The sequence below is a fragment of the Hirundo rustica genome, chromosome 6 (assembly GCF_015227805.2).
Source record: "Hirundo rustica isolate bHirRus1 chromosome 6, bHirRus1.pri.v3, whole genome shotgun sequence".
Classification (NCBI taxonomy): Eukaryota; Metazoa; Chordata; class Aves; order Passeriformes; family Hirundinidae; genus Hirundo; species Hirundo rustica.
This window is the reverse complement of record NC_053455.1, coordinates 45,707,516-45,721,134: the sequence shown is the minus strand read 5'-3', so window position 1 is coordinate 45,721,134 and position 13,619 is coordinate 45,707,516. Positions and strand designations below refer to the sequence as shown.

General features: G+C 54.4%; 1 protein-coding gene and 1 pseudogene across 2 annotated transcripts; one reads left to right on the top strand and one right to left on the bottom strand.

Annotated features, from left to right (window-relative positions):
- Positions 1-5,665, top strand: IRF7 (interferon regulatory factor 7). Of its 2 annotated transcripts, none has more exons than XM_040068777.2 (11): positions 1-84; positions 162-324; positions 555-717; positions 799-902; positions 1,057-1,102; positions 1,209-1,313; positions 1,402-1,560; positions 1,717-1,842; positions 1,976-2,356; positions 2,517-2,635; positions 3,321-5,665. In XM_040068777.2, the coding sequence occupies exons 1-11, from the start codon at positions 62-64 to the stop codon at positions 3,465-3,467; spliced, it is 1,536 nt and encodes a 511-aa protein (XP_039924711.1). In that variant the 5' UTR covers positions 1-61; the 3' UTR covers positions 3,468-5,665. The 2 variants fall into 2 exon arrangements, with proteins under 2 accessions (XP_039924711.1, XP_039924710.1); XM_040068776.2 differs by having other exon boundaries at positions 1,387-1,560.
- LOC120754217 (malignant fibrous histiocytoma-amplified sequence 1 homolog) lies at positions 4,195-11,870 on the bottom strand (annotated as a pseudogene).
- Positions 11,871-13,619: the final 1,749 nt, after the last annotated feature.

Here is a 13,619-nt window from a genome sequence, read left to right as displayed (position 1 = left end):
GCTGCCAGGTCACCGCCCGGCGCGGCGCGGCACGGCACGGGGGCTCTGCGGACCCGGCACCATGGCAGCGCCGGAGAAGGAGAGGTAAGCGGCGCCCAGCACCTGCGGGTCGCCGTCTCCGGGTGGCCCCGGTTCCCCCGGTGACGGTCCCGCGCCCGCAGGGAGGCCCAGAAGCTGCGGTTCGGACAGTGGCTGCTGAACGCCATCAACAGCGGGAGCTACCCGGGGCTGCGCTGGATCGACCCTGCGCGCACCACCTTCCGCGTCCCCTGGAAGCACAACGCCAGGAAGGACATCACCAGCAGTGACCTGGAGGTCTTCAAGGTGGGTGGGATGAGTGTCACCAGCAGCGGCGTGGAGATCCTCAAGGTGGGCGGGGTGGGGGTCGCCAGCAGCAGCCTCAGGCTCTTCAAGGTGTGTGGGATAGGGTGGTGACCAGCAGCAAGCTGAGGCCTTCAAGCTGGGAGCTGGGAAGGAGAGGAAGACCAGTCATCCCTGGAAACCTCCATGCTCACGGAGCCAGGGACCCCACGCTCACCTCCCTGCTCCCCCAGGCCTGGGCAAAGGTGAGCAGGCGGTACGAAGAAGGCTCCGAGGACCCAGCCAAGTGGAAGACCAACTTCCGCTGTGCCCTGAGCAGCACCCACATGTTCAAGCTGGAAGAGGACAATTCCAAGTGTGGTGATGACCCCCACAAGGTCTTCTCCATTGTCTCAGGTGAGCCTTGTTCCATGGAGAGGCTGTGCTGGGTGAGGTGGGCAATCTCAGGACCTCCTGTTCTTGCTGCTCTCCTTTCAGCCAACCTCCAGCACAGCAGGGAGGGAGCTTCCAGCATCCCGAACCTTGTGGTGGACCAGCAGGCAGCACAACAGCAGCAGCAGGCACCACAACAGCAGCAACAGGTAGCTGGGTGGGCACAGCAGGCCGGGGGAAGTCCCTGCTGCCACTCCACAAGCATTGCTCCTAAGCTGCAGCCCAGCACCTGGCCAAAATGTGGGCTGGGGGAGGCTGGGTGCCTGGCAACCACAGCAGATCCCATTCTCCTTCCCTTTCCAGCTGGAGCTCCACCCCCAAGATGTGGCCTCAGCAACTGCTGTCCCAAGTAAGCACTAGTCCCACAACCTTTTTTTGGGGGGGAGGACATCCACTTTGCTCAGCTGGGGCTGATTTTGTGGCTATGACATTCTACCCACTGTGCTGCCCCTTAGGAAGCACCGACTCCACACAGCTGTCAATTCTGGAGGACCTGCTGCAGCAGTGTGACATCTCTCCCCACGACCTTGACTCGCTGACCCCATCCTGGGTGCCCACAGGTGAGACCAGCTCTGCTCACGGGATGCAGAGCTGGTGACTGCCTGTGTGGGTGACCCCACTGCCATCCCACAGGTGCTTTCCCTGCAGGGAACACTCCCCACCAGGACACCCTGCTCCAGCCTTACGCAGACTCCAGCCAAAACGGCTGCTTCCATCCCACGACATTTGCACAGTGGGTGCCCACGGTGGAGCAGCCCACCTTGGACACCTACCAGCCAACGAGCCTCATGCCACCTGAGGAGACTGGTGGGTGCCGTGGGGCGCGATCTGGCCCTGCCTGTGGGAATGCCGTAAGGGGGTGGGAAGAGGCCGGGGTGGTGCCATGGGCACCCCATGCCAAAGCAGCCCCCAGCCCGCCGCACTTGGGGCGGCGATGCCGATGCCGCTCATCTCCCGCTGCAGGGGTCATGGCACCGCCGTGCCACCTGACGGAGGGCACGGTCCCCGTGCAGTACGCGGCAGAGGTGGCCCTGTTCGTGCCTGCCGCCAGCCCCGTGCCACAGCCACGGCTGCTGCTGGATAACACAGGTGAGGGTCATTCATTATTAACAGCCGCAAATTATTATTGCAATTATTAACGGTAAATATGCTTGGGGAGCGCTTTGGCGAGGGGGAACATTTGGGTTTGGAGGATGCGGCTGCTGATCGCTTCCTGGTGCAGATGGCATCGTCTCCATCCTGGACGTCACCATCTACTACCGGGGCAAGGAGTTCCACCGGGAGGTGGTCGGCAGCAGCCGCTGCCTGCTGACGTACCAGCCCCCCAGTCTGCCGGAGAGCCCGTGCCCCTGGCACGTGGTGCACTTCCCCAGCCCCGCCAGCGTGCCCGACGGCAAGCAGCGGCGCATGACCGAGGAGCTGCTGGGCATCGCGGGGCTGCAGCTGGAGCAACGCGCCTACAAGGTCTTTGCCACCCGCTGGGAGAAGTGCAGGGTGTTCTGGGCCTTGTCCCAGCAGCTCGAGGGGGTCGAGGAGCCCCCACCCAACCTGCTCTGCCGGGACCAGGAAACGCCCATCTTTGACTTCAATGAGTTTTGCACAGGTGGGTAGCGGTGCCACGTAGTTCCCTGTGTGTTGTTTCCCGCCCAGCCTGGTTTGGGGCTCATGGGAGCCAGCCCCAGGATGTTACGAGCATCCAAACCCCCCCAGCCCCTCTGTTCCCCCAGGCTCACCCCAAAACTGAGCCCTGTTTTGCCTCACAGAGCTGAGGGACTTCCGCAACGGCCAAAGGCGGCGATCCCCTGACTTCACCATCTACCTCTGCTTTGGGCAGGCCTTCTCCAAGGCCAAGCCTAAGGAGTCCAAGCTCATCCTGGTCAAGGTGCAGTAGCCAAAACCCACCACTATCCCACCGCTGCTCAGGGAAGGGTAGTGACTCATGGAAGCCAGGGAAGCTGGGACTCTGGGTGACTGAGGAGAGGGACCCCTGAGATTGAGTTGGGTGGGAGATGGAGGCTCTGGGTGCCTCAAGAGGGACCCTTGGTGACTGAGACAGGTGGGATTCTGGGTGCCCAGGGATGGGGACTCCTAGGTGATGGAGTTTCTTCAGGGACTGGGCAGAGAGATCCTCAGGGGCCAGGGAAGGTGAGTGCTTGAGTGCCCAAGAAGGGAGGCTGTCGGCGTGTAGTGGAATGGGAATTTGGGAGCCCTCAGGATCTGGGGCAGATGGACATCTGGATACCCTAGGAGAGGGTACTGTGGGGGCTGAGAGAGGTGGGGGAGTTGAGTGATAGGGGAGGGGTACCCTTGGAGGCATGTGGGGCTGCATGACCAGGGAGGGAGCCCTTGGGGACCAGGAAAAACATGGGACCAGGGTGAGCCAGAGGACACTCAGCATCTGGGCGGGATGATGCAGAAGGCAGCTGCCCAAAGCCAGGGACCCTCAGGGGTTGGAGGAGACAAAGGGTGCCACGGACATCTCCTCCCTGCACTCCAGGACAGGGCCATGCAGGTTGTTGCAGCCATATCAGGCAGCTGCCTCTAACCCCGATGTTTTGCCCCTGCAGCTGGTGCCCAAGTTCTGTGAGTACTACTACGAGCAGGTGCTGCAGGAGGGAGCCTCCTCCCTCGACAGCCACACCATCAGCCTGCAGCTCTCCAACTCCTTCGACCTCATGGAGCTCATCGAGCAGTACAACATGCAGCTGGGCTGAGCCCACCTGCCCTGCTCCCCATGGCACAGGCAGCGGGACCACGGGGCATCCCAGGCTCTGCAAACCAGCACCCCCCAGCCCAAGGACAGCTTCCCTGACCAGTCCTGGAGCTCACACACTGCTTTTCGCCTCTGTCAGCTTCTAGCATGTGTTTTTGTGGAGTGGGTAATTTACAGATTTATTTTCTTAATTTTTTCCAAGGTAAAATACATATATGTAAGGAAACGTAGTTCTCTCTTGCTGCTGTTGCCTGGGTATCTGCCTCTATTATCAGTCTAAAATCTTTACCACCCTCTTCTATCCCCAAAACCATGGGGGTCTGTGCCCAGCCTTGTCTCAGCAACGTCCCTGCTGGCAGGGGCAGGCTGGTATCAGCTTTATCAGTGCCTTCTTCCCCTTAAATTTGAGTAGATGAGATGGCTTCCAGGGTGAAGAGATGCATTTATCAATGCATTTATTTTCATGCATTAAGGCTACAAACATGACTTGCAAGCAGAATGTGTTGAGGACAGCTTGGCTTGGGCTAAACAAAATTCTTCGTTGAGCACTGGCCCAGACTTACTCACTGGAGATGTTCTGGAAAAATAAGGCAGTAACTACAACACGAAACATCAGACCGCCAGCTCAGAGGTGCGGAGGGGCTGGTATCTCCGGGAGGGGTGTGGAAACCAGAGGGCTGCCTGAAGATGGGGTGTTCCCTCCCCAGGCTGCAAGCAACCGCACCCCCTCATTTCAGGAGCCTGCCCATCCCTGTTGGTCCCTGGGCAAGGGGAGGCAGCAGTGTCCTTACCTGCCAAGTGACCTGGACGCTGCTGGGCCCAAAGGTGGTGCTCCCGTAGCTTGTCACGTGATAGTGAGCAGAGGGCTGTGCTGGGGGCTCCTCCAGTGGCCTGGGTACTGCGGGAATGGGTCACCCTTAGCACCTCAGCTCCATGAAACTCCCAGCCCTCTTTCCCCTGAGCACAGTTGCAGCACAAACTCGGCTCACCTTTGGGCAGGAACAGCTCTGCACCGAAACGGTGCCCACGCATCCGGCAGGTTTTAACATCTTCCTTTGTCCTGTGGAGGAAAAAGCCCAGGAAAGAAGGAGCAGGAGCTGCCCTCAGCACTTCCCATGGAATATGATACCAAGCAATGGAAGAGGCTTGCTCTTCCCACCCTGAGGTTGGTGGGACAGCTGCTGCCCTCCCAGGTGCCTGAACACCTTCAACTCTTCATGACACAGGGACCTGGGGGCACATGTCCAGAGGGAACATTATGTGCCTGAGCCCCAGAGCCTCAGCTTCTTCACCCTTCCCTCCATGCTCCAGTTTCCCACAGCAGTGAGTGCTAACACCACCTGGGACACGAGCTGCCATGGTCGGGAGAAGGGCACTGTAGTGCCTGGTGAGTTTCATGACTAATTCCACGCGGCTTTTAGAAGCTGCCCGGCCACACCAGGATTGCAGTAGTGACCACCCCGGTCCCGCCCTTGCTCGGAGGGCACAGCGTGTACGTCCGGCCAGAGGAACCCCGTGGGACAGCTGGATATTCTGCAGGGAGTCCACACACGTGCAGCCCCAGCCACTCCTCAGCGAGCTTCCGGATGATGAGCGCAACTGCCACGAGGAAGTCCCAGGCAAACTGGAACCCTTCCAGGCAAAAAGAGAATGTCTTGTTTTCTTACAGCCCCCAGCCACAGCAGCCCAGGAGATTCTGTTGTGACCCACAAATCACTTCCAGCCCACAGCCTCAGCTGTCAGACCAACTCCATTTCTCCAGTCAACCAAACCTCCATAAGGAATCTAATGATATGTTGGAAGAGCTCCCCAACTTGGGTGGCCTTTTTGCTTATCACTTGAAGACCCAGCCTTAGACTACTCTGCTGGGGCCTTCTGGGAAAGGACAACCCATTTGCTCCATGACAAGAATGAAAACTTGACTTTCCACTTTCATGTGATACCTTTAGAGGAGTCCTGAACAGAATTGCATGGAGAAATGGGAAACCTTTAAGTGGACTGCTGGTGGATCCAGGCCAGGCCAGGACACGTGGCAGAGGCTTCTTGGAACACTTCCCATAGGGCTGGAGGTGGCATTGGCAGAGCTAAGGAGAGACATGGGGTTGGGAGTCATAAAATATGGATCTTCCCTGTCCTTTCTGATGGCTTCCTGCAGCAGAGCTCCAGGTAGCTGTAGGCCCTCTGGTTATTCTCTTTGATCTGCAAAAGTTTGCTGTTGCATACAAGCAGGCCGGTCACCTTGGGCATCCAGTGCCTGGAACAGGAGGAGCAAGCTTTCGCCAGAAACCTGAAAGGAGATTGTCCATGGATTTCACCACTTTTCTCCTAGCTTATCCCTAATGCTTGAGAAAGCGTGGCACCAGGTGGATTTGAAAATATGAACCAAGTTTCAGTAAGAACAGACACCAAATGAGGCCCTTCCCCTACTTAAAGCTCAAGCAGCAGGAGCAGCCTCTTAAACCAAGAGATCCAAGAGTTGGCCATCTTGTCCTGGTTTTGTCTGGGATGGAGTTCATTTTCTTCCTGGTAGCTGGTACAGTGCTGTGCTTTGGATTTAGGATGAGAATGACGTGGATGTTTTAGTTGCTGCTGAGCAGGGATTACATCAAGTCAAGGACTTTTCAGGTTCTCAGGTTGCTCTGCTGGTGAGGGGCCTGGGAGTGCACAAGAAGCTGGGAGGGGACAGCCAGGACAGCTGACCCCAAATGACCAAAGGGTTATCCCATACCCAGTGGCATCACACTCAGTGTGTAAACCTGGGGGAGAGCTGGCTGGAGGACCATTGCTTGGGAACAGGCTGGGCATGAGTCGGTTAGTGCTGAGCAATTGTTTTTAATTGCATCAACCGTTCTTCTTGGGTTTTATTTCTCTCTTTGCTGATTTCCTTTTCATTACAATATTATTATCGCTATTACTGTTATTATTATAATTTATTTCAACTATTAAACTGTCTTTATCCTAACCCATGAATTTCCTCACTTTTCTGATTGTGAGCGAGCGAGTGGCTCTGTGGTGTTTGGTCGCTGCTTGGGGTTTAACCACAACACCCTCAGATAAAACTCTAGACACAAGTCCAGAAAACTGGGAGGCGTTCCAAAAACTGGTACAGTTCCAACACCCATAGAAACTAGAACATTCTTGGGTGAGACTGTGAGACCTCTGCCTGCCTGGATGGGCACAGATTAGCCAAACACCCCCCAGAGGAAAGGTGAACCAGCAGGAGCGTGGCCTTTGCTCACATCCAGGCAGTGAGCATCACAAGGGGTTCACCCAGGGCCCCGCACGTGTGTGGCACCCTGGTATCTTGACTCCCAGCCTCAGGCCTCAGCAGATACAGTCTCCACAGCCAGGGGCTTGCTGAGAGTCATCCTGGCACTGGACCGAGCAAACTCAATCCCACAACCTCATGGATGGCCGGAAACCAGTGCTTGCCTCTGGAAGAAGCCCTCAGGTATCTTGGGTGAGAAGCAGGCATAGATGTGGAGGTCCTTGGGGTGATCTCCCCACACCTCAGACACTTCTGTCTGGTTCACATAGGTTGGGAACAAGTGCCAGGACTCGCTTTGGCTCTGTGTTGTCTCCCACAGCTTCCCAGGCACAAAAACCCCCTGGCCTGCAGGTTGAGTGCTTCAGTGTGCTTCACCTCCAGGCAGAGCCCAGAGTGCTCCAGGAGGCTGAAGAGCTTCCCTCTTCCTCCGTGAGGCCTGTGTCCCATGATTTCCTCAAAGCCATGCCACATGCCTTCTGAACGGAGCGGGTGCTTCACCAGGGCACGCACAGCCTGGTGGCACAGCGTTGCCTTTGACCCGAAGGTCCACACCCAGTTGGCTCTGTCTCTGATGGTGGCATGTTCCCCGACCAGCGTCTCCATGGAGATGCTCTGGAGCTGCTGGATGAGGTGGTGCCACACCAGGAGCTGCATGGGAAGAGGAGAGATGAGGTGGCAGTGAGGGGAGCCCAGCAAAGCGGCAGAGCTTGGGCTCTACAGAGATGGTCCTGATCCCCACACTCACCTTGAATATCGTTATTAAAAATGTAGGCAGGAGAAAGATGGTGCTTTCCAAGTGCCTGATTTCCTCATGCCACACAACGAGCCCAACGCAGGATGTCCTGGAGCAGCTCTCTGCTCAGGCCAGCCAGGTGCTCTCGCTGTGAGAGTTTGCTGGGTATGTACTGGAGGTTCATCTTGCCTAGAAGGACATGCAGGAGCTCAGCACGCATCTCTCAGACGCAGCATTCCAAGGCGGATGCTTCAGAGAGCCAACAAACACCAGCAGCATCCCACATCACCTATGCCATCCCTGGGGAAGTAGCTGGGATCTGAGTGATGCTTGGTGACTGTGACCAAAAATGTTCTGCCTCTCCTCAGCTGTGCACCCGCCACCCTGAAGCTCCCACGGTCCTGCCTCGCCTCAGCAGTGGCAACAGCCTGCCAGGACTTTCTGAAAAACGAGGCTAGTACTGGGCAAAGGGGGGTTATTATTGTTCGAGGAAGCAGGTTTGTTTCCAGCCAGAGAACCTCAGATTGCCACTTAAACTCAGACTGGCATTCAGCAATGCAGAAAGACAGGCAACAAAATCTGGCTTATCTCCACAAAAGAAAAACATCTGCTCCTCGTTCTCTAATCCTACAGTGGCCAGAGATGTCACTGGGAACTGGTGGCGTTCATACCTGCTTTAGGTATATAAGCAAGGCGCTGGAGCTGCCTGCTAGTCCTGCCAAGTCACAGGACACATGGAAAAAGGGTCTAGGGAAGGGTAGGGACCATTAAATAAAGTTAGCAGGATGTAGATTTGAAAACCACACAGTTGCATTCAAGCTGTGGGGCTCCTTCCTGCAAGATGCTTTTAATTTCTTGTACAGGAAAAAGGGGAGAAAGAAAATCATCACTGGAAAGCAAGATACCGGACAGCGTGCCCTGCTCAGGCGCGCTCAGCATTAACCCTGCACGGTCCTCAGCAGCGACCCCACCGCCACACAAACAGGGCCAGAAGGCGCAGCCAGCACTGGAGAGCCCATCCCCAGCTCAGGAAAGCACTGAGAGAACCTGTCCCAGGCACGGGACAGAAGCTCCTCTCAGAAAGGCAGGGGTGACAGACCGTGGTCTGCCATCTCCTCGCTCTGTGCAATACCCACCATGGCAGCTCCCGTCCGCCTGTGCGCGGGCGGCAGCACTCGGACAGCCTCAGGGAAGAGCTCCTCATCCTTCACATGCTTCAAAATGGTGGCCTTGAGCTTTTTGATGTCACGGTGATCTGTGCAGTTGACAGCAACTAAGTTTAAGGTCTGGAAAAGAGGCAGCACACACACCTGGCAAAAGCACATCCAGAAGAGTTTTCTAGCCTGTGAGGTAAAGCAAGGGCCTAATGCCCATGAGGGTGAGACACATCACCGTCTCAGCTTCAGAGGGCACTTCCTTCACATCTCTCTTCTGCAGCAGCTCCTGAAAATCACCTGGTGATGGCAAATGACCCCTCGCACTCCTCCTCAGGAACTTGTTACAATCCACAGGAGGAGATGTCCATCACCTACCAGGGACAAGGCCCCTGCAGGTCACAGCCAGGGGTTTCCATGTCCACCCCAGCCTAGGGAGGGGCTGCAGTAGTGGCCTGATGCATTGGCACCAGGTCACCTTAGCCAGTAGCACACTGGGCTACCAGAGACAGCAGGGTGACCTCAGCCAGCCAGAACCCAGGATAAGCTCAGCCCTATGGTTAATGTGCAGCTCTCCATCTCCTTCAGCCCATCCCACTGGTCCACGTAAAACCTGGGCTCCTCACTTCCCTCCAGGCTGTCGATGAAGTGAGAGAGGGGGCTTTTTCTCTCTGCCAGCATGGCTGTAATCCTGGCCATGGTGTCATGTGTCATCTCTGCTACCTCCTGCTCCTGGCAGCAGTCCACATGGGTGCCCACAGGAAGCACCACTGAGTTTGGGACTCACATGGACAGGTTGTTGATCCAGAAACCAATGAGCTCCTTTAAAGTTCTGTTGTTAGTTTGGTACACGGAGAGGGAGAAAAAGAAAATCCCAAATTCACATCTCACCCTCTGGATCTCCAGCCAACTTCCACCAGTACAGGCCTGACCACACACTCTATGCTGTCACAGGAGCTCACTGGACAAGAGCTCGGATCTCAGAAGCTGATGTGGGTGAAACCCTGCTGTGGATGAGAGCATCCCTCTGTAGCACCAAACCCAAGCCAGATGCTCCCTCCACGTTCAGGGAACACCACAGGAGACAGGAGGGATGACAGAAACCAAGTCCATTTAGATGAAGCTCAGTTGTCACAAAAGGAGTTGATGCTTATTCGACCCCTCCAAACAGAGGCCTTTGGCAAGGTGATGACAGAGCTGGTGGACTAAAAGGTTGATTTGCAAAAAGGGGGAGAGCCAGCTGTGTCAATGGTGAGACCGGGAGTCACGGTCCAATGGAAATGGTGTGAGTTTGTGCAGTGATAAGCAGCTCCTTTTTAGTTTCCCCACTCTACCTGGAATCCAAACCAGCTCAGTACTCACCTGTGAAAATTGATGATGAGTGCCGGTGGGGTGATGAGCACGTGGTGAGTCATGTAGCATTCCAGCTGGCCAGAAAAGTCCCAGAAGAGAAATGTGAAGTCCTCAATCTGGAACTCACTGATGTCTCTCCAACTGTTGGCTCTCCCTAGGGCACCAGTTTGGATTGCCCTTGCTTCAGGCTTCTGCAGATGCTGGACTTCCCCACCAGTGGGGCCCCAGGAACATGTTCTTGTCCTCTTGTCCTCCTGCCCCAAACCATGCTGAAGTTGGTTGAAGTAATTTCAGATCTGCTGAATGCCACCAGCACACACTTCACTGGGTGGCTCCCAGAGGGGTTCCCTTAAACATTAAGGGGTGGCCTTAAACATTTTCATGGATTGTCCCTGGAAGAACTCCTTGGGGAGCTGGCGAAGGGCATTATTCTGCACACGGAACTCTGTAAGTGTGCCAGCTGCAGGACAGGCTGCACAGGTTGAACAGGTTGTCAGGGATGTTGAGGTACTGTGGGCTGCCTTGACAAGCTGCCATCTCCCTGGGGAGGGCACAGAGATGGTTGTTGCCCAGCCACAGGTGTTTATGTCTGAGGACATGGGAGAAAATCCTCTCCAGGATGATCCAGATTTGATTCTGATTCAGCTCAAGCCTCTCCAAACAGACCAGGATTTCATTGGGAAAGTCCACAAACTGATTCTTGGACAGGATCAGCTTCTTGAGGTTGCAAAGCTTAGAAACGCCGGTGATGCTCCCGAGATTGTTCCTGTCGAGGTCAAGGCTCTCCAGCATGGAATTGCTCAGGACTGTGGGAGGGAACACATGCAGCCTCTGGGTAGAGAGATTCACTTCATACAGTCTGTCCTCCTGCTCCTGACCTGGACACATGGGACAGGGAAGATGGTTAAAAGAGACTTTGACCCTTTGGAATTGCAGACCGTTTTTTCTATTTTTTTTTTTTTTTTTTTTTTGCATGACTTTGGGATAATTTTGGCCAGCAAGGAAAAGCCGAGGAGCTGGTTGAACAGTGCAACCACAGTTACTGACAGCAGCTCCTGTGTCTTCCTGTTCCAAGAGAGGAACTGAAGCTGAGGATCTTGGCTGGGACTGAAGATGCAGGAACAGTTCCCGCCAGATGTTGACACGCAGCCCAACTGTCGCATCAACAGATTTGCTCTCATGCTTTGAGCCCTGCAAGAGCTCCAGCCACAGATGCACCTACCCCAAAACCGGGAGTTTTCTAACCCCAGCAGTGGGCTGCGGGGGCAGAGCCGATGTCAGGACAGCTGCTCCCCAAATAACTCGGCCAGCCCCCTCGCAGCTCTTGACCACAGCTATGGGGATGGACTGAGGCCAGGGTCAGTGAGTTCAGACACTTCCTCTTTCACATCCTTCCCCCTCCAGATGAGGCTGCGATTCCCCGCAGGGATGCTCCCAGCTCTGGGAGACTGGGGAAATAACACAGGCACGGTGGGGTTCCCCAAAGGACAGGGCACACAGGCAGGGACTCAGTGGTGGCTGAGAATGTCCCCAAACAGAGGATGTTTAGAGAAGAGATATTTGCAGGTGAGGAGAGCACCAGCAGGATGGGAATCACACGATACCAGAGCAAAACATGGTTAGATTTGCTTTCCTCTCCCTCGTTTCACTTCCTCCCACGATGCCAAGCCTGGCATCCCCTTATGCAATGCACCCTGCTCAGGACTGACTCATCATCATTTCTCAGCATCACCATGGAAATGTGGGACATGCTCCAAGCCCAGCAGGAAAGCAAGCCTTCACCCTCTCCCAAATGCCCAGTCACTCCCTCAGGGACAAGCCAAAGAACTCCCACCACAAGTGAGCCAGAGCAGTGAAGAGCCAGGGCAGCTGCTCACAGGCTCTGGGCTGCGCCATGACCCCGCAGCGCGGCACCAGCTGGATCCACCAGGAGCTCACCTCCCGCTTTCGTTTCCTCCTCTGGTGTCGCTCCCACCTCCCCGACTTCTGCCAGGGAACCCCACCCTCCCTCCATCCAGCCTCAGAGGACCGGAGCACCTCTGGCCGGATGGCCGGGCCAGGGTTGTGTGCCAAAAGCTGTACTGGACGTCACCTGTGAGACAAACATGGTGGCAGAGTAGGTCCCGAGTCAAATTCCTGGTGCAGCATCCCTCCCTGCCTGCGCTGCGTGAGCTTTTGGCAGCACCAGTCTTGCACAGGAATGAAAAAGAGGTTATACTGTTACCAAACTACAGCATGTATTGAATAAATAAGATTTCTTTCCTTAAACAGGTATCAGCATCTGATCCAAGAGGGTTGACCAGAAAGGGGCAAAGAAAGTAAGCAAGTAGTACACACAGTATACTAGAAAAACTGTTTTCTAGAACATGCCAGAAGAGGCATTTTCAGGTATGTTTCTCACTGCCTGTCCCAGCAGGCAGCTTATAATTTGATAATTAAATTTTAATGGCAGACAGAATGAAAGGACCAGTATTCTTGTTCATGTAAATTCATCAGAAAGCACAGAGTGTAGTTTTTGGTCTCTGCACTCCTCAGGCAATGGCAGGTGCAGAGGTAACAAATTTAACAGGCCTTACAGTGCAGGCACTCCTCATGCACCCTGCAACAGGCTCTTATCTTTATTGCTAGTTCAAGGGTAATATTAAACAGGAATTTAAAGCAGTGAAACAGCCCAAGGAATGAAACAGACAGATGCTGTCTTCCCGGTAAACAGTGTGGTTGCTTCTATTATTTAGTCAATCCTTGTTTTTCACACTACCTACCCTTTTTTCACTCTGTATACAGACAGGTTATGGCAGAATTGCTCCTCTGAGATATTCAGAGGTGTCCAATTTCCAGCCTAAGTGTATGCACAACTAGATCACGTTGTCTCATTCTTGTGCCAACAGTGCCATTCAAGTTCCTGAATTTTCAGTTTGTCAAGAAATCAGCAGTGTTTGTATTTACAACCTCACACCCTATGTTCCACATAGGTATTCCAACTCCAGGTTTAGCTTGAAAACTATACCTTCTCTGCCAACTGCTCTTCAGCAGTCAGTACTGTGTCTTTTCCAAAAATATGCAAAGCAACTCCAAAGTTATCACTTCCTTACCATCCATCCAGGCTGCACTTCCACAGAGAAAGCAGACAGAACCAAGGAAGATTAAGCCCAAAATGCCCAGGATTCATCCCTAAACACTCCTCTAGCACAGTGAGTGATGGGAGCGAAGCATTGTGCCAGTCCATACACTAGTGGCATATGCCCTTGTTTTGTTTAAATAGTGAAAAAATAAACTCTCCAAACCAGTTCCTGTGAAGGAAAAGCCAGTTTCTGAATGGTAAATTACTGGTTTTCTCTTCAATTTCTCTGTGAAACATCTCCTCCCTAGCAGGATTTGATGGGAAATGATTCAAGTTGGGTTCAAGGGTGCTGAATATCATTAAGGGACTGTATTTCAGAAGGCCACTTAAAAGACCTGTTGCTCTGCAGTAGCTGCAGGCAAGTTTTGCTAAAGCAATCGAGATGAAGTCAGAATATGTGCTGGACTCCTTTGATTCTTCATGGGAAGGCCAGTTCTCCTGCAGAGGAGGAAGGACAATCACTAATCCAACTCCAGCCCTCTTCCACACACAGAGAGCACTCCTTATGCAAGAGCCAAGCGTGC